Source organism: Chionomys nivalis, chromosome 12 (assembly GCF_950005125.1).
Source record: "Chionomys nivalis chromosome 12, mChiNiv1.1, whole genome shotgun sequence".
NCBI lineage: Eukaryota > Metazoa > Chordata > Mammalia > Rodentia > Cricetidae > Chionomys > Chionomys nivalis.
This window is the reverse complement of record NC_080097.1, coordinates 70,467,654-70,487,981: the sequence shown is the minus strand read 5'-3', so window position 1 is coordinate 70,487,981 and position 20,328 is coordinate 70,467,654. Positions and strand designations below refer to the sequence as shown.

The following is a 20,328-nucleotide window of genomic DNA, read 5'->3' as shown; positions in this document are numbered from 1 at the left end:
GCACAGACATACATGCAGGCAAACACTGAGACATAAAATAAGTTTAAACATGGTTTTGAGTGCCTGCATCTGTGTGTGTGTCACACGCACTCAGTGCTGGCTGTGCCTAGAAGACAGTGTTGAATCCTCTGGAATCAGAGTTCTAGGTGGTTGTGAGGTGTCATGTGGGGGCAGGGGATTGAACCTGGGTCTCCTGCAAGAGCAGCAAGTGCTCTGACCACCGAACCACATGTCTACCTCCATCAGAAACATTTTGGGGATGGGAGAGTCCTCTGCCTACAAGGGATGTCTTGCCGTCTCATGTGACTTCATGGAGGCCCTGAAGGGTATGAGGGAACTGAACAGATTCCTGGCTACCCCTGCTCTTGGAGTCTGGCTTGAAGGGAAAGGCCACACCAAGGCGGCACCCATGTTTACCCTTCTATCACCTCAGAACCTGCCCCCAACCTCTTTAGAAACACCAAAGCTGGTCCTGCATTGTTCAAGGAAGTAGAGCCAACGACGACCTAAAATTCAAGTTGTAGATGGCTTTAGACATGGTTTCTGCCAGCCCTAGGCTTGGGTTAGAAGGGGGCATTCTGTTAGGTAGGGTAGTGGCAGAAAAGAACACAGGTTCTGATGACAACTGGGGGTTGGAATACCAGCTTGGAAACATATTAACTGTGCTGTGTCAGGCTACAGTGTTTCTTGACCTTTCTGTGTGTGTGAGATCGGCTTTGCAGAGTTGAAACAATGATTGCGATTACAGTCAGATTGCATAGACACAGTCAGAATAAAGGAGCAATAATAGTGTTACGTGGGGACTGGATGAAGAGGAGCTAGCCCCTTCAAAGAACTCAGAGTCGACTCTTGCCGGGCAATGGTGGCGCATGCCTTTAATCCCAGCACTCGGGAGGCAGAGGCAGGCGGATCTCTGTGAGTTCGAGACCAGCCTGGTCTACAGAGCTAGTTCCAAGACAGGCTCCAAAAGTCACAGAGAAACCCTGTCTCGAAAAACCAAAGAAAAAAAAAATCGACTCTTACTAGGCCTTTACCCCAGTCAGCAACCCCACTAGAACTCTCCCATCTTCATTAAGACTCCTTGGCTGCCTATGGTTGGCTCTGACTGCGCTTTCGCCTCCCTTCGGGTTTCCCGATTCCCTTCCGGTTTTGTCCCCGCCCCTTCTCCGATACGCCCCGCCCCCCGAAGCAGTTCCGGTTCGGCTGGCCGCTGCTGGTGGCGGGTCGCCGACGGGGCCGGAGCGATGCCCGCTCGTTGCCGAGCTGGCTCCAGCCTGCGCTCAGACTCCCCTTCCCGGGCTCTGCGTCTGCCGCTCGAGGCGCTGCGCTCCGCCGACGCGCCGAGGACCCCGGACGCCAGCTCCGAGCTGGGTCCGGACAGCTCGGCTCCCACCGCGGAGGTGAGCAGGCTCCGAGGCTGAGGAGAGGGGAGATTGGGGGGCACCTGCAGCCAAGGGTGAGTGAGAGCCGGGGACGCTGGGGACCGCGGGGAGACGGTTGGGGGAGCCGGGGTAGGCCGCTCTGGAATGGAATCCGGAGGAAGTCGGGCAACCAGGGGCGAGGCGCAGGGGCCTTGCAGCCCAGCTAGTGAAGGAGGGACGTGCGAGGGGTCCCCGGAATCCCGACGCGGAGGAGGAGGTGCCCTGGGCTATTGCCGTGGGTGTGAGTAATGGGAAGAACTGTCCCCGGGCCGCCTGAAACCGGCGCAAGGGCAAGGCAGCCGGGTGGGGACTGACAGCCACCTGACCCGGTGGGAATGGTGGCTTTGAAGGGCCGGGAGTTAGGGTTGGCTGGAAAGAGGGAGGGGTCGGATGGGAAATCTCTTGGCCTAAAGGTTAGAAAGAAAAAGTCCAGGAAGAAAAATGAACCCTTGGGGGATGACTTTTTCACAGGAAAGTGGCTTTCAAGGCTTCGAAGATCTCTGGGTAGTGGATGTAGGCTATAGGGCTCTCTTGTTTGTGGTCCTTTTAAAAATCTGGAGTGCGAGGAGCTGGTATGCATCACCGATTCGAGTCCACGGACAGGGGAGGCGAATGGGGAGGAAGTGATGTTAGAAGATGGTAGTGATTTCTGGAAATAGAGATGTCACTCAGATTTCTTCTGACGCGAGTGGTTTATTCTTTTTCTTTGTGCTTTCTTGAGAAGGTTTAGATGTCGGACAAGTTTAAATCTTAAGAAAGGATTTAATACATTACTTTTCAATTTTAAAAATTAAACCTGCGAGGGTTTTGGATTTTCAGATAATTCAGTGAAAATTGTTAACACTTGCGTACGGCTTGAGTTGACCCGCAGATTGCCACAGGGTGGAAATATGGTCCCAGGAGATTCCTGGGTTAAGAGGACATATGCCAACAGTCCAGGAACCTACAGGATCTTCCCATTGGTAACTCCAGGGTTGGGGTTCCCTCGTAAAAAATTTGAGGGGTAATTTTGACAACTTTTTCAGGGCCAGTATTCAGATTTTTGCATGCATGATATTTTTTTTCTATAGTGCTCTAGAAAAATGAGGGTAGTAAGGGGAGGTTATAGCTGGCAGCTGACAGAAGGAACAGGTGCTTTTTCTAGAAGACGTAGTACCAGAGTCGTAATTCTGCCAGGAAAGTATTGATCCCAAAATTTGTGTTCGCTTTTAGTAGAAATAGAAACAGTAACGTGGCTCTGTGGAACCTTTGACTTTTAACTGAGTCTTGTGTTTGACTTTTGTGGCTCATCAGGTAGGTTTTGCTAAGTTGTTGGACATTTTCAAACCAATTTTTAATTATTTTCCACTCCAACAAGCATCTACTGCTGAATCGTCATGAGATGATCATTCATTGATCGCAACAAGCTTTTAAGTTTGTTTATGTAAATGGACCGTATATCATACTAGTGAATGCTCAGTAGAATTAGTAGTTTTCTCAAAGAATAGGTGAATTCTTAATTTTGCTTTTTTTGAGGCTGTCAAAAGGTAAACTTCTTTAGTAAAGAGGATCTTTAGATGAAGGATTTTATGGCGCATTACTGTTTATATTTCTGCTTTTCCTGGCAGACTGGGAACCTTCATCATGTTAGCTCTGGTCTTTTTTTGGAAGCATTCTCGGTGTGTATTACTGGCTAGCCTTTAACTCATGATTCTCCCGTGTCAGCCTCCTGAGTGTTTGGATTACAGGCATGTACTACCTCACCCAGCCAAACTTAGTAAAATTTTGATATATGAAAATTTGCTGAACTCAACTGAAATAGCTGGATGGTGGTGGTGCACGCCTTTAATCCCAGCACTCGGGAGGCAGAGGCAGGTGGCTCTCTGTGAATCCGAGGCCAGCCTGGCCTACAAAAGTTAGTTCTAAGGCAGCTAGGTGAGTTGGTTACACAGAGAAACCCTGTCTTGAAAAAAACAAAACAAACAAAAAAAGAATTCTTTGCTAAGGCATCCTACCATTGTCATGAAGGAGAGAAGCTGTTAGATGGGTCCCAGAATTCAAGGTTAGCATGCCTAGTGATGACTGTATTTTTTACTTTGCTCTGTCACTTCTCGCCATCATGGAGTTGGAAAGGAAAGTCAGTTTATGGCAGCTACTATAAGGCAGAGGAGCCTTCACTACTGCAGTGGCTGAGTTGGCAGGTGCAGTCAGAGACATGCTTTCGGTAGCATTCTCATTCTGCAGAGCTGCACAGTTGCCTGCAAATGTGTTGGTTTTGTTGTCAAGTCTTCAGTACTTGGCTGTAACTTGGCTATGACTGATTAAGACATTGTCATGACTTTCCTCAGACTGTTAAATCCAGATGTTCTAATGGGTGCTGGTATTATTTTGTCTTAGGTCAATGCCACATTAAGCCGTAACTTAGTGACAGAGCATTTGCCTAGCATTCAGGAGGCTCTGGGTTCAACCGCAAGCAGTTGGAGGGGAGAGCCCTATTAACCAGCTTGTTAAAAGTCTTTTAAGATTTCTGCTTCCCAGCCTGATGTCTATTTAGTGTTGATTGTAGCTAGCCTGGCCATTAACTTAAAGATGTCTTTTCTATTTTCTAATTCTGTTTTTTTAAGGTTAACTAGTACATTTTCATAGTATGTACTACATTATGAAGTCATGGTTCAATGTTTTCTGTTACATTGACTAGATTTGTGATATAACATACAACAATAAAGATTTTAATCTGGGCATGGTGGTTTATACATGTAATCCCGGCACTCAAGACAAACTAAGAGGATCAGGAGTCACGACCAGTCTCATCCCTCTCTTAAAAGTGTGTGTGGGGAGAGAGAGAGAGAGAGAGAGAGAGAGAGAGAGAGAGAGAGAGAGAGAGAGAATGTGTGTTGTAGTTCAGTTGATAAAAATAACAGACTTTATCTGTCAATATGTCAAACTGCCAGCCTACCTATACTTCTTAGTTTCACAGACTTACTTACTAGTGTTCTGTGACATAGTGCCAGATCCAATTAGGCAAACTAATTTATTTGCCACTACATTTTGATTGCTATGTAAACATTTTTGATATAGCCTAGGCCACAAACTCTCTGTTACATTTTTACTCATTGAGCTCAATTCTGTATGTGGATAGAATTATGTGCAACTCAGTAATGAAAGCTTTGATTTAAAGGTCTGATGAAGCCAGAAGAGATTTGTGCTTCTTTGATACACACGAGAACTCTTGAGTATGAAGTCCTTGCTTAGTACAGCAAATATAAACGTGTCTCGGAACTGCAGCCAAGAGAATGCTCATGAAACCAGGGGAGCAGATGCATTTCCCTGCTTTCTGCTGGTCAGAGGTGGTGTACAGGCACCCTAGAAAGGCCACACCAAGAGACTGGAGTATGCAGAGTAGCGATTGCTTCTGCACCTCTGCACCTGTTTTGCAATGCAGAGTTCCTATGAAATGTTTTAGAAGAATCCTGTGTTTGCTAAGAAAAAACAAACTATCTTTGAATAAATTTATTTTATTTTAGATTTGTTTTTATTATTTTATGTGTCTGCATCTGTGCACCATATGTGTGCTTATTGCCTGAGGAGGCGGTGAGCCTCCATGTGGTTGCTGGGAATCGAACCCGGGTCTTTCAACAACAAAAAGCACCATTAACCACTGAGCCAACTCTCTGGCCTCTTTCAGTAAATTTAGAGAGAAAAATTTTTATTTGCTCACAGAAAATGCTATTTAGAATTTTAGATTTTTCTAATGAAATAGGAAACAAAGCTTAGAGTGAAATGACTGTTATAGAATTGTTAATCCTGAAGTTTAGATAGACATCCCAGAGTATGGTATGCTGTTTGCTTTTGTAAGCTTGTCTTAGAGTTTTGTTTATGGATATGCAAATTGGTATAATTTGTGTCTGCTGAATCCGTAGCACATAGATTGTATTAGATTAAATAGGAGTTGGGCTTATTTTAGCCTGTGTGTAGCTTTTAAGAAACTTTGTTTATTTATGGGAGTGTCAGCTAAGCCGCGGCACCTGGTGGAGACCAAAAGGAACTTGAGTCAGTCCTCTTCTTCCACCATGTGGGTCCCCAGGGTCATCAGATGTGGCAGCTGGCACCTTTGCCCACAACCACCTCATCAGCCCACCGTGGTTTTGTTTGTTTGTTTTGGTTAATAAATACTCTGAATTAATTTTTCCCAAATAATTTGCAACAGCTCAAAGATCAGAAATAAAAGTAAAATTTCTAACAAGCAGTTGCTGTGTCTGATTCAGCACTCTCAGATTCTGGTAGTAATATTTGAAAAATTATCACCTTACAAATGACATCACTGTCCCTATAAGAATAATACACTGTAGCCGGGTGGTGGTGACACACGCCCAACACTAGGGAGTCAGAGGCAGGTGGATCTTTGTGAGTTCAAGGCCAACCTGGTCTACAGAGCTAGTTCCAGGACAGCTAGGGCTGTTACACAGAGAAACCCTGTCTCAACAAAAAAAAAAAAAAACAAGAAAAAATAACACATTGTCTATAAGAGTACCCAACCCTATAAGAGAACAGTACTCTATTATTTTGTTGTTTCAAAGAAAGCTAGCCATGTCAGCTCTTCAGTCTTAGCTATATCTCTACCATGTATGTACACAGCCAAGAAAGATTTAAAAAAAAAAAAAAAAACCCACAGGGTGCCAGAAAAATATACACTGTAAGACAGCAGCTAGAAGACAAGGTAAATTGTGCATACTTTGTCAAGGAGTTTGTGTAGAGCCAAACAGTAGCCCAGTGATAGATGAATTGAAAAGCTGTTTGGTGCTAATCTCAGCACCCAGGAGGCGGAGGCAGGAGAGTCTGTGAGCTTGAGGCCAGCCTAGTCTACAAAGTGAGCTCCAGGACAACAAGAGCTATTATATAGAGAAACCATGTCTCAAAAAACGAAAAAGTAAAAAAGGAAAAGAAAAACTACATGACCATTCTCCTTTTAAAATGTTTTTCGTTTTCTTTAGTGTTAGGGATTCTGGTTGAGGCCTTCTGCAAGCCATGCAAGCATCCTGCCAGGAAAGCTGAACTTTTCCATCCCTGGAAGTGTATTAGCCTTGGTTATAATTTATTTTCTTCAGTCTAGCCCTCTAACCCTTTTCCTCTCTCCCTTTTGAAACAAGGTCTCCCTCTCAAGTACTGGGATTAAAGGGATGTTCTGCCACACACAACCTATTCCTGTTCACAGTCTCTTTTTTATTCAAGACAGGGTTTCTCTGTGTAGCCCTAGATGTCCTGGAACTAGCTCTTGTAGACCAGGCTGTCCTCCAACTCACAGAGATCTGCTGGGATTAAAGGCGTATGCCACCACCTCCTGGTACCTGTTCATAAATTTAAGACTCTTTACTCTTTATTGTTATGTCTTGAGCCTTGAGGTATGGATTTCTTTTTTCTTTTCTTTCTTTTTTTTGTTTTTGTTTTTTTCCAACACCACTTAGAAACAATAAAAAATTTAAAACTTGTGCTGATTATCAAATCAGTAATTTCCAAAACACCATATTCTGCATTTGTTTCTTCAGTTGTGAATTCTTTTAGGGCGGTGGGTTCTCAACCTTTCTAATGCCATGACCCTTTAATACAGTTCTCATGCTGTGACCCCAATCATAAAATTTTATTATTATTATTATTTATTTGATGGTTTTTCAAGACAGGGTTTCTCTGTGTAACAGCCTTAGCTGTCCTGAAACTAGCTCTTTTAGATCAGAATGAACTCAAACTCAGAGATCCTCCTCGAGTGCTGGGATTAAAGGTGTTTGCCACCACCGCCTGGCCCATAAAATTATTTTTGTTACTATGTAACTATAATTTTGTACTGTTATGAATCATAGTTGAATAATCTGTTTTCTGATGGTCTTAGATTGACCCTGTGAAAGGGTCATTTGACACGCTGCCCCACCCTAAAGGGGTCACAACTCACAGGTTGAAAACCACTGATTTAGGGATATTTGAATGTATGGTTGTCATTGACTCTAAGTGAATGCTTTATATAGTTGTAGCCCATTGTTTTGGAGAAATTTGTACATGTGACACAAGAAATGTGTGCACATTTACACAGACATAAATTGAACAGATTAAGAGCAAGAGTTGATTTTGTTGATGTCTTGTGTGTTCTAAAGCTTGTCTAATGATAGATTAGAACCAAGTGTGGTTTTGTGTGTTGAGATAATTAAGCCTGGTAGAGTAGTTTGTGTCTTTTTTGTTTAGGGGTGAAAGACCCCCGGTGCGGCGAGACTCTTCACTCAAGTCTCGGGATAACACGACCCCCCAGTAACTCACGAGAGACCGTCCTTGCTGCAATCACACGAGGCTTTAATGATGAGATGAGACGGGAACCAGTGCACTGGGGCCGAGACTCATAACCAGTGCAGGGGAAGAGTTCGACCCCGAGTGACCGGGAGAACCAATTTTTAAGGGAAGAAACCACAGCCCAGTGATCTGGAATTGGCAGGGAGTGTGTCACAGAAAATTCCGAAAATACCAGTGAAGATTACAAGGGGGCAACCCCCTGCCTCTCAGGACCACTCCCAAGGTCATAATCAGCTAGTTCCCAAAACACATTCACTGAACCGGCTAATCCTAGATCCTTGATTCCTCTCTTCCTGCTTGGATTTTTGGCTATTTTCTTCCTGCTGGGGAGGTCTGGACTTATCCAGGTCTTTCGGGGTGCCTGTCGTTTTTCAGAACTTGCCCAGTTTTTTCTCAAGTTGTCCTTTTAGATATTAACAATAACCAATTGTATATTGCATAAATTTGTATTTTTATTTAATTTTCTTTTAAAAATACTTCAGTTGTATGTGTTTACAAAGTGCAGAGTGGTAATTCAACATGTCTACAGTTTATAATGCTCAGATCAGTAGGTTAGTTCTTCACACTTGTGTAGAGAGAGAAAATGTGCGTGGGAAGGTCTGAGGTTGGTCCTGGATGTCTTCCTTAGTCACTTCTTCAAGGTTTATTTTTTTTTTAAGTTATAAACTGATTGGCCCATTAGCTCAGGCTTCTTATTAACTCTTATAACCTATATTAACCCATTATTCTTGTCTATGTTAGCCACGTGGCTCGGTACCTTTTAGGCGAGGCAGTCACATTTTGCTTGCTCTGTGTCTGGATCACGACTCCACCTCTTTAAGATTTTGAGACTGATAGCTCAGTGGCTGGCCAGTGAGCTTGAAGAATTTCCTGTCTCTGCCTCCCAGCCCACCCTGCCGTGCCTGGCCTTTCATGCAGGTGATCTGGATCTGAACTTCCCTCGTGCCCATCTGGTCAGCATTTACTTGCTGAACCATCTTTCCAGTTCCCCGTGTCCTTAAACATTCAAAACCTATTTAACTCAAAACTGGTCATGTTTAGGAGATACAGTGTACTTTTAAAAGCAGGATTTTTTGTTTTAAACTTTTGTGGTGTGTGTGGGTGGGTGTGTACATGGGTGCTCATGAAGCCAGAGGATGAGTTTTGTGTCCTGCTTTGCCATTCTCTGCCATGGTGGGCTTTTTTTATGTGAGTGTTGGAATTCAGGTCCTGATGCTTGCACAACAAGTACTTTTACCCACTGGCCATTTCCCCAGCTCCCAGTGTGAAAACTGGTAAAAATACCCTTATGCACTGATCAGATCAGGGTGATTAACGTTTCCATTTGGAGGCTTGGAACTCCTTTTTTCCATTTGTTAATAAAATATAGGTTATTGTGAACTGTAGTGATCCCATTCTGCAACCAAACACTAGAGTTCCTCCCTCCCTCCCTTTTCTCCTTATTCTTTTTACTTTTTATTTATTTATTTTGATCTATTTTATGTATGAGTGCTCTACTTGCATGTATGCCTGCATGGCAGAAGAGGACATCAGATCCCACTATAGATGGCTGTGAGCCACCATGTGGTTGCTGGGAATTTAAGGCAGGACCTCTGGAAGAGCAGCCAGTGCTATTAACCTCTGAACCATCTCTCCAGCCCCTTTATTTTTTACTTTTGAGATTATAATTACATTTCTCCCTTCTCTTTCCTCCTTCCAAAACCTCCCATATACACTTCCTTGATCTTTTTGAAATTCTCGGCCTCTTTTCATTAATTGATTTGCGTGCATGTGTGTGTGCATGCGATATAACTGCTCAGTCTGTATAAAATCACTTATATCTTCCTCACTTTTACTGCTGTAATAACTAAAGATTGAATGCAGGGCCTCAAACAAGAAGCACTCTCCGTCTGAGCTACTTTCCCAGTCCCAGGATTATTGCTTCTGTCTGTTTTGTTGTACATATTAGCCGGCCTCTCTCTAGCATCACGGTGCTCTATCAGCTTGCCTTCGTTTTGATTACACATTAGGGAGAGAGTATACTGACTTTATGCTGTGGTGGCTTGTCAATTGTATTTTAATAAAGCTTGCTTAAAGAGCTGAGAGTAAAACAGCCCCCCTGGTCAGCCTTAAAGACCAGGCAATGGCACCACACACCTTTAATCCCTATAGCTACAATAGTTGCCATAGAAACCGGCGGTGCATGCCTTTAATCCCAGTGGTGCACGCCTTTAATCTCAGCCCTAGAGAGGATTATAAAATGGGAGGAGACAGCTCTCAGACACAGTCTCATTCTGAGATTCTTGGAGGCAGAATCACTATTTCTTTCTTTCTTTTTTTTTTTTTTTTTTTTTTAGCGACATGGGTCATCCTTGAATTCCCCAAGAATGCCCCCTTTATTGTGTTCAGGGGCAGATTATATAGATAGCCAGGCCTCAGCCAAACCCATCAGGAACTCCTGAAGGTCTCATGCTCAGAGCAGCTGTATGCACTCAGATCAGGGGATTACAAGAAATTCAGGATCTGCTCCCAACATAACTAGCTGAAAGAAAGTGGAAGTCTCCCAAACTTGAATAAAATTTTTAATAGTCTGTAAGTTCTTAGAAGCCTTGCCAATGTAAAGCATTGAATCTAATACAGTGCATTTCATAGCAATAACAAGGCCAGCGAATTTTATGCTGTTTTATTGTATGCTACAGCCAGTGTATATAAAATAGTTAAACCTTGTGAAACAGAAATCCATGAAGATTCAGAGAGGTAGATGTTAAGGATTGACAAGTAAAGACTGTGTATTATGGCACGTGTTAGAGAAGCTTCTGTACAGACTTCAGAATATCCACTGGTTCATGAAAAGTGGTTTAAGAAACCTCAAGATAGCTGACTACAAAAAGGAGCAGACTTTCTGGGGTCTGAAGGGATTTGTACTGGAAGACACTCCCGTCAGCAGAGGGTCATGCTGAGCATTCTGCAGACAGAACTATTTCAAGTCTGCAGCTGCCTGGGAAACCTTCACGCGGTTGAGCCCGGCTTCCAGCCGGAGCTGCTGAACCACCTTCTTCATGGCGGCGACGCTAGAGGAACCTGACATGGCGCTCGGGACAGCCGAGCCGACTCGTCGGTCCGGGTAAGGGGCGGCAGCCAGAATCACTATTTCAGACTGAGGTTGAGGTAAGAGCCAGTGATTGATTGGCTGCTTTGCTTTTTGGATATTCAGGTTGAACCCCAATATTAGTCTCTGAGCTTTTATTAATCATGCTTCATTATACATGACTTTCTGTACTTAACATAATATCCCTAGTCCACCCATTTTAGTGAAAGCGGTTGAAATTTTTATTTATTTTAAAAATATACCACTTTCATTAATTCTTTGAGAATTTAATCTATATACAACGATATATTTTGACCATATTCACCCACCATTTCTCCCCATAGTACCTCCCTACCACTCCACTTCCTCCCAACTCATGTCCTTTTTTCTTTCTTTCTTTTTCTTTTTCCAAGACAGGGTTCCTCTGTGTGACAACCCTGTCTGTCCTGGAACTGGATTTGTAGACTGTAAACTTGACCTCAAACTCACAAAGATCATCTACCTCTGCCTCCTGAGTACTGGGATTAAAGGCGGCACTACCGTCCCCCTCAGCTGTTTTTTTTTTTTCTCTCTTGTTTTTGTTTTGTTTTTAAATAACCAGTTTACTAGTTCAATTTGTGCTACCCTATACTCCTAGGTGGGGACCTTCCCTGGAGCTTTGGCCTATGGTGCCAAACCCTTAAAAGAAATCTGTCTCTTACTCCCCTAGAAGCCACCAACTGTCAATAACTCCTCAGTTGGGGATGGGAGCTTTAGAGATTTCCCTACTCTGTGCTGGAATGTTGACTGACTTGATTTTGTACAGGTTTTGTGAAGGGAACCCCAGCTCTGTGAGTCCTTAAGTATAGCAGGTCTGTCATATCCAGACGACAGTTTTGCCCTTGTTGTCCAGAACCTCTGTTTCTTTACACCTCATCTTTCCCAGTTGTCCCTGAGCCTTGTGGGGAGTGGTATGGTAGCTAAACGCTCCACAGCTGAATTAGCACTTGTCTGATGAAGTCTGAGAGCTAGGTGTTTTTATTAGCGAATCCCTCTTATGACTGCCGCAGACTCCTGATCTCAAGCAGTCTTCTAACCCCAGCTCCAGAGCATTGGCTTCTGTTTGGTTCTGTCTGGAGGATTTCCTTTGTGAGTCTCTTCACCTGGTTATCTGTTTGGTGGCCAGCTAGGTTGATTTTGTATCTTAGCTACTGTAATAAACATGAGTGTGAAGACCTTTCTTTGACATGCTAGCATCATGTCCAGTGAGTGTCAGTCAGGTTTCTGTTACTTTAACAAAATGTCTGAGGTGGCACCTACAGAGATGATTTATTTGACTTGTGGTTTCAGAGGTTCTGGCCCTGTTGCTTTTTAATGTGTATAGAGGAAACGTATCATGCAAAGCTTGTTTACCTTATGACGGGAAAGGGTGGAGCAGGGCGAGGAAGAGATGGGCTCCACAGTCCCTCAAAGGATGTTCCCTGACTGGCTTAAACTCTCTCCAGGTTTGGGCTGGGCAGGGGGGGGCGCATTACAGATACAACTATAGGAGCTAGCTACTTAAATGTGGGGTTTCTGGGGGTGTTGTTTTTTGTTTGTGTTTTTGGTTTGTTTGTTTTTTGGTACCTTTTTTTGTTTTGAGACAGGGTTTCAGATAATCTGAGCTGGTCTGTAGATGAGGATGACAAACTTCCTGGTTCCTCTGCCTCCCCTGCAGAGTGCTGGATTATACCACCACACGGGGCTTACTTTTAGATTTTTTATTTTTTTTTTTGGTTTTTCGAGACAGGGTTTCTCTGTGGTTTTGGTTCCTGTCCTGGAACTAGCTCTTGTAGACCAGGCTGGACTTGAACTCACAGAGATTCGCCTGCCTCTGCCTCCCGAGTGCTGGGATTAAAGGCGTGCGCCACCAACGCCCGGCACTTTTAGATTTTTTAAAAAATGTTTATTTATTAATTACATATACAGTGTTCTGTCTGCATGTATACCTGCAGGCCAGAAGAGGGTACCAGATCTTATTACAGATGGTTGTGAGCCACCATGTGGTTGCTGGGAATTGAACTCAGGACCTCTGGAAGAATAGTCAGTGCTCTTAACTTTTGAGCCGTCTCTCCAGCCAATACTTTTAGATTTTTGAGGCATCTTCATATAGTTTTTTAATTAATTAATTAATTTTGGTGTTTTACCTGCATGTTTGTCTGTGTGAGGGTGTCAAATCTTGGAGTTACAGGCTGTGGTGAGCTGCCATGTGGGTGCTGGGAGTTGAACACAGGTCCTCTGGGAGAGCAGTCAGTGCTCTTCACCACTGAGCCGTCTCTCCAGCTCGTTTTTTTGTTGTTGTTGTTTTTGTTTTTTCCTTGACAGGATTTCTCCCTGTGTACCCCTGACAGTCCTGAAACTTACTTTGTAGACCAGGCTGGCCTTGAACTCACAGAGATCCACCTACCTCTGCTGGGATTAAAGGCCTGCACTGCTAACACCCAGCTCAGAGGCAACATTTTGTTTTGTTTTTGTTTTTTCAGAGTTTCTCTTTTGTATAGCCTTGGCTGTTCTGGAACTTACTACATAAATCAGGCTGGCCTCAAATTTACAGAGATCCGCCTGCTTCGGTCTCCTAAGTGCTGGGATTAAAGACGTGCCACCACTTGGCAGAGACAGCATTCTTAACCATGGTTCTGAGTTTTATATCAGATTCTGTTGGTGATAAGCTCTATCAAATTTAACTCCCTACTTTTAGTTTATTCAGCCATACATTAAACAGTTACACTAAATGTCTTAGATCACTGCAGAGTTAACATTGTAAGGATTCTGTGCTCCTGATTAACAAAGTGATGTATTCAAAGCCTCAGACAACTATATGTTTAAAGTCTTGGTTCCTCCTGGGGTAACGGTGAAGGCATTCTTGAGTTACAGTTAGAGTTGATGGGGATGAAGTTGATGTAGTCATATCTTGCTTTTGGATATTGTGGTTTTGCTGGTTAGCTCAATAATTCTTATCTTTTGTTAGTATATGTAGACATATACAAATTAGTAGTTTAATTGATTTTTTTGCTTATCTACTTAAGTGTATTATACTTCACTGAAAAATAATGTTTTAATTTTTAAAAAAAATTTTCTTACATGCTCGATATATAAAACAAACTTTGGAAATGTAGAGTGAAGAGCCCACCCTAGAATTAGCTATTAATAGTTTTTGTTGTTGTTGTTTGTTTGTTAGGTTTGGTTTTTGACATAGTTTCTCTTTGTAGCTCTGGCTATCCTGGAACTCATTCTGTAGACTAGGCTAGCCTTGAACTCACCGAGATCACCACTCTGTCTACAGGACTAAAGAGGTGTGCCTCCACCTTCAGGCTAATAGGTTTTTTTGTATGTTTGTTTTTTCTGTTTTTCATCATTTATACGTGCGTCTGTGTATCGGTATATGTAAATGAGTACAGGTGCCTGTGGAGCGGAGGTGTCAGATCCCCTGGAGCTGGAGCCATCCAATGTGGGTGGTGGGCACTGGATTCAGGTCCTGGAAGAACAGAGCTCTTACCATCAACGCCTCTTACTTTTTTTTTTTTTAACTAAAAAAGGCATGGAATTTTTATTATTTAGGATAGTTTTTTAAAAAGAACTTTTAAACTTCTTGTTTTGAAATGAAGGTTTACAGGGAGTAGCACAGATGGGCCAGGGAACCCATGTACTTTCATCCACTTTCCTGCTGTAGTTACAAATTACATAACTCTAAGACATTATCAGAGACAGGAAACTGTCATTTTATAATGAATAGATTCTTAGACATTGTTCCAATCCAAATAAAGAACTGTTCCTTCATTACAAAGATCCTTCTCTGTGCTGTTATCTCTAACTCTGGCAACCACTAATCGATTCTTCTTCTATAATCTTGTCAGGTTGACAGTGTTGCACAGGTAGAACCACAGTGTGTGGCCTTTTGAGACTGGCTTTTTCCGTCAACTCTAATATACTTGAGACTCATCAAGGTATTGAATATACAATAACTTATTTTTATTGCAAGGCTGTAGTTGATGGTACCAGTGTATCACAGTTTTAACTGTTGACGTTTTGTAGGCTCTTTTGGATTCTGGGACATTTCTACAAGTAGTGCTGCTGTCACTCGTATGTAGGTGTTTGTGTCAGCACAGATTTCATCTCTTTGAGCTCTCGGGAGTCTCGCTGCTGGCTTATATGGCAGGCATAGGTGTAGCTATTCTTCACCGCAACTCCAACTTTCGGATGTGTTTTACACTTATATGGCAGGCATAGGTGTAGCTATTCTTCACCGCAACTCCAACTTTCGGATGTGTTTTACACTCTTCTAACAATTTTTTTTCTTTTTAAGAAATAGTGATTTTTGCCGGTGGTGGTGGCGCACGCCTTTAATCCCAGCACTCGGGAGACAGAGGCAGGCGGATCTCTGTGAGTTCGAGACCAGCCTAGTCTACAAGAGCTAGTTCCAGACCTGTCTCGAAACCCCCCCCCCCAAAAAAAAGAAAGTGATTTTTATTTGTGTGGGTGTCTTGCCTGAACCATGTGTGCAGTACCCAGAGAGGCCAGAAGAGAGGGTTGAATCTCCTGAAACAAGTTACAGATGGTTTCTGAGGTGCCATCTAGATCTGGGAATTGAACCTGGGTTCTCTGGAGGAGTAGCTAATGTTCTCCCCCCCCGCCCCCCATGTTGCCCTGGATATCTCACTCACTCTGTAGACCAAGCTGGCCTTGAATTTAGAGATTCCCCCAGCCTCTGCCTTCTAAATTGTGGGATTTAAAGGTGTGCAACACTATGCCTGTCAAAAATTATTGTTTCTAAAGCACACTGATTATGTCATCTTCTTACTTAAAATGTCCTGTGATTCTCATGGTTCTTAATTTGATAGCATTTTCTATGTTTGGTTCCAGTTTGTAGTTGATATGCTTCGTGTTTTTGAGACACAGTCTCACTATGCAGCCGTGGTTAGCCTGGAACTCATTCTGTAGACCTGGCTGACCTCAGACTCAGAATCCACCTGCCTTTGCCTCCCGAGTGTGCACCACCATGCCGCATGCGGTTGTCTGTTTAATCCTAGCACACTTTTGTGCTTTTTGGTTGTCAGTGGCTCCACACTGTTTCCTGCCTTACTGTCTTTGCTTACACAGTTTCCTTGGTGTCCTTTACTGCTCCATCTTCACAGGCTCTTGACACTAGTGACCACTTTTATCTTACCAACTGGAAATAACCTAGGTTTTCCCCAACTCCCTAATGTTTTCAGGGTTTTTTGTGTGTGTTTGTTTTGTTGTTGTTTTGTTTTTCAAGACAGGGTTTCTCTATAGCTTTGGAGACTGTCTTAGAACTCACTCTATAGACCAGGCTGACCTCAAACTCATAGAGAGTGTCTGCCTCACAAGTGCTGGGATTAAAGCTTTGTGCCACCACTGCCTGGCTGTTTCCAATTTTTTAACAAATTACACAAGTCACCACTTTCTTGGTATTGTTTTGAAAACTTAGGTAATTTTATAAGAATTCCTTTCACATTTATTTACTTATTGCCCTTTGACAACCATTTCTAGACTGTAAAATCTAGGGCAGGATCATTTTGATTCGTTTAGGAATATGACTCATTGAATAGTACAATACTTTACATACTGTATGCAGAGCAAAAATTCATAGATGAATAAATTTGGCATGTGAGGGTATTTACATCTCTGGTGCTTTAGTTTCTAGCACCTGTGTGAAGCAGGCCCTTGCTACATGCAGGGTTGTACAAGACCTGTGACTACAGCCTCTATTGTGCTGATAGCTAGAAAATATTTGGAGCTGTGTTTTACAGTAGGACTGAAGCCCTCAGTTGACAAGGCTGAGCAATGTGTGGGTAAGAACATGGCATTTTAACTGATATTTGTAATTGGAGACTGCTTTTCCATTTCCCTGCCACCCAGACCCGGATAATCACACAGAAACTATATTAGTTACAACACGGCTTGCTCAGTGGCTCAGGTGTATTCCTAGCCAGCTCTTATATCCTAAATTAATCCATTTCTATTCATCTGTGTATTTCCACAAGGCTGTGACTTACCAGTAAGGTTTTGGCGACTTTTTCCTTCAGCAGCTACATGGCGTCTGCCTGACACCACCTTCTCTCTCCCTGTATTCAGTATAGTTTTCCACCTAACTATAGTCTTTCCTGCCATAGGCGAAAGCAGCTTCTTTATTAACCAATGCTAATAAATATTTGTAGTATATAGAAGGGAAATCTTTATTTGTTTTATTTACTGGCTTAACTTGGTCTTGGGTAAGTCGCTGACCCGTTTGCATCAGTTGTCTCATCGTCAGATGGGGACATTAGTGATGTCTGCTTCATGTGACTGCTGTGAGAATTATTTTACGTGAGAGGAAGCACTTGGAAGCATCTCTGGCGTACTGTATGTGCCGTGCTTTGGGTTCCTGCCCTCTTCTAATAACTTTGATAAGAGAGGTCACAGTTCTTGTCCTATCACTGAGTTTTTAAAAAGGTTGGATAAATAAGTGCTCTTCAGACTTCTGAACTCAGGATTATGTGGTGACACCAAGGCTCAATGCGCACTTTTGTCGCTTTCATCAACATGAAATGGATGTCATTTCCTCTTCCCAACTGATACAAGGAGTGAGTAATGACAGTAGAGTGTGAGTTCTTCACAAAGAAGGTGAAGCCTGAAAACAACATGTTTTTATACATTTTAGGCAAATAATGATAAAGTTGTGAAGGAATGACAGGACAGTGGATACCTGTACTGGGGCAGCAATTTTGGTTTCACTAAGAAATAATGAGTGTGGTATATAAGCTGTTTGGGGATAAGGATGACTGTATATTTGAATTCTTTACAGTCTCATTATCATTTTTGCTCATCAAGACTGTCTTCCAGCTTTGTTATGTGAAGGCTAGTCCTCTTACAAGAATCTATAATACAGTACAAACAGCGTGTATTGATAATACAGTACAAACAGTATTTCAGGCTAGGCGTGTATTGATAATACAGTACAAGCACATGAAAAACATTTCCTTTCTGTATTACAAATGACCTAAAATCTGCCTGCATCTTATTTTGAGTACTCTTCTCTTATCATTTTGAAGATAGCAATTTCACCATTTGGGCTTTTTTTTTGTTTTTCGAGATGGTTTCTCTGTAGCTTTGGATCCTGTCCTGGAACTAGCTCTTGTAGACCAGGCTGGCCTTGAACTCACAGAGATCCGCCTGCTAGTGCTGGGATTAAAGGCGTGTGTCACCACTACCTGGCTCCATTTGGGCTTTTTTTTGTTTTTTTTTTTTTGTTTTTTTTTGGTTTATTTGTTTTTTTTGGTTTTTCGAGACAAGGTTTCCTGGAACTAGCTCTTGTAGACCAGGCTGGTCTCGAACGCACAGAGATCCGCCTGCCTCTGCCTCCAAAGTGCTGGGATTAAAGGCGTGCGCCACCACCGCCCGGCTCCATTTGGGCTTCTTTAAAGCTAAAATGATCAGTCTGATTTGAATCTTCTGGTTTGAATTTGTTGTCCTTCTATGTAGACACTGTTTTATGGTTGTACGTGGTTGTACAGTGGTTCATTTATACCACCTGCTGTAAGTAAAAGTTAAAATAAAGCCATTAATGTCTATAACCTCACCTCTCAGGAGATAGATGCAGGAGGATCAGGAGTTCAGTGTTATCCTGAGCTATGTGAGAGACCCTGCCTCAAACGGGGGGTTAAAGATGTGTTTTATTATTTTTAACTGTATGTGTGTGTACATGCATGCATACACGTGTGTGCAGTGACGCTGGAGCCAGAGGTCTCACATGACCTGGAGCTATAGTTACAGGAATTTGTGAGCTGCCCAGTATGGATGCTGGGAACTGAACTTGGAAGAACTTTGGAAGAACAGCAAGTGCTCTTAACTACTGAGATGCCTCTCCAGTCCCAAAGCCAAATGTTATAAACACTCCGCAGAAATCTTTACCTTCTCATCCAAGGCACGTGTTTGTGACCTACCACGACCACACAGCACAGTTGACAACTAGGCAAATCCAAAATGTAGGTCATTCCATAGAATTGTGCCAGTCTAAATGCTGTCAATGCTGTCTGTCCCTTGCCCCTCCGAGAGAGAAGGAGAGAGAGAGAGGGAGAGAGAGAGAGGGAGAGAGAGAGAGAGAGAGAGAGAGAGAGAGAGAGAGAGAGAGAGAGAGAGAGAGAGAGGAATCATTCTGTATTAAGGATATATAATAACCCAGTATAATTCATAGCTCTTAACCTCTACCCTGAGAGGAAAAGAGATAGGAAAGACAATTAGATATAAAATAATTTTCTTAGGTGCAATGATGGATATTATACAGCTATAAGAGGTTGTCTTCTTTTAATCCCATTTGGAGTCTTGCTGAATAGTACAGGCTTGTCTTAAACTCAGTCTCCAGCTTCTACCTCCCAAGTGCTGGCTTACAGCCATGTGCCAGCCATCATGCCCAGAGGAAGTTGTCATTATTGTAATATGCATGCTGAAATATTTATATTTAATGGCATAGTTTCTTGATATTAAATGGTGTGCCCTCACCCCACCTAATTCACTGCATAAAATGCATGTGGAAAAAAAATGTTTATTCTTGAATTTGAATTCTTGCCCTGTCAATTTCAAGTAGGAACCTCGAATTATACTTTTCTGATCATTATCTCATCTATAAAATGAAGTTAATCTGCCTCGTAAAACTGTGGAGTGTTAGAAAATCTCATATAGCCTCAGAATACTGTCTGCCAATTAATAAATGTAGCTGCCACTGCTGTTACCACTATTTTAATATTTATTTTATAATCTGTTATTTGGGAGATGAAAGAGTACAAAGTATAAAACAGAGGTCCCTGCAGAGAGAGCCTTCTGAGCAAATAGGCAAAGATAAAGTGGAGATGGGTATTTCTGTGAAATGAGATCCGTGTGCACACTGCCTAATCTGCAGTGTTTGTGCCAGGCTTCTCCTGTCCCTTCCCTTCCCCTCTCCATTTAACAAATAAGGGTGTTGAGGTGCCCAGATGGCTGGTTTGTCACCAGCACACTGAAGTACACTCGCAGGAACCAGCACAAGGTATCTGCTCCTTGTCCTGCATCATGCTGCTTTCCCTGGGGTAAAAGACAAACTGAAAAGAGAGCAGCTAAATATTAGCAAGGATTTGTAGATCTTCAGAGATTAACAGCTTTTTTCTTTTTCTTTTTCTAAAACAGAGCCCCCAGGCTGGCCTCAGACTCAGAGATCTGCTTGCCTCTCCCTACTGTGCTGGGATGAAAGGTGTGAACTACCACTGCCCAGCCTACCACAATCTTAAGTAGGCATTTCTCCAGAGAGACAAAAGATGTACTCTAAAGACTCAGAGACTAAAGAGTAGCTCTGCTGATATTAAGAACGCCAGCTTTTAGGTTGTACTTATTCTAAGCTGTTCTCATTCCATCAAGGATGTATATAAGAACATCATAAGGAACAAGTTGAACTCAAGACCAATGTGGTACTCCTAGCACGGTTAGGCAGGAGGATCACAGATTAGAGACAACCCTGGACTATATATGGTGTGACCTTTCTCAACA

At 42.7% G+C, this 20,328-nt stretch overlaps 1 protein-coding gene and 1 pseudogene across 2 annotated transcripts in view; one reads left to right on the top strand and one right to left on the bottom strand.

Moving 5' to 3' along the window:
* The first annotated feature begins 1,200 nt into the window (after window positions 1-1,200).
* Samd8 (sterile alpha motif domain containing 8) overlaps window positions 1,201-20,328 on the top strand; it is a 51,333-nt gene continuing 32,205 nt past the window's right edge. The window contains exon 1 of one of the 2 annotated variants that reach the window (XM_057786228.1): window positions 1,201-1,400. In XM_057786228.1, the coding sequence (XP_057642211.1) occupies window positions 1,245-1,400 (156 nt within the window). In that variant the 5' untranslated portion in view covers window positions 1,201-1,244. Of the gene's footprint in view, window positions 1,457-20,328 lie in introns of both variants that reach the window. The other variant, XM_057786229.1, reaches the window with a different exon arrangement.
* LOC130884920 (guanine nucleotide-binding protein G(I)/G(S)/G(O) subunit gamma-5-like) lies at window positions 10,301-10,825 on the bottom strand (annotated as a pseudogene).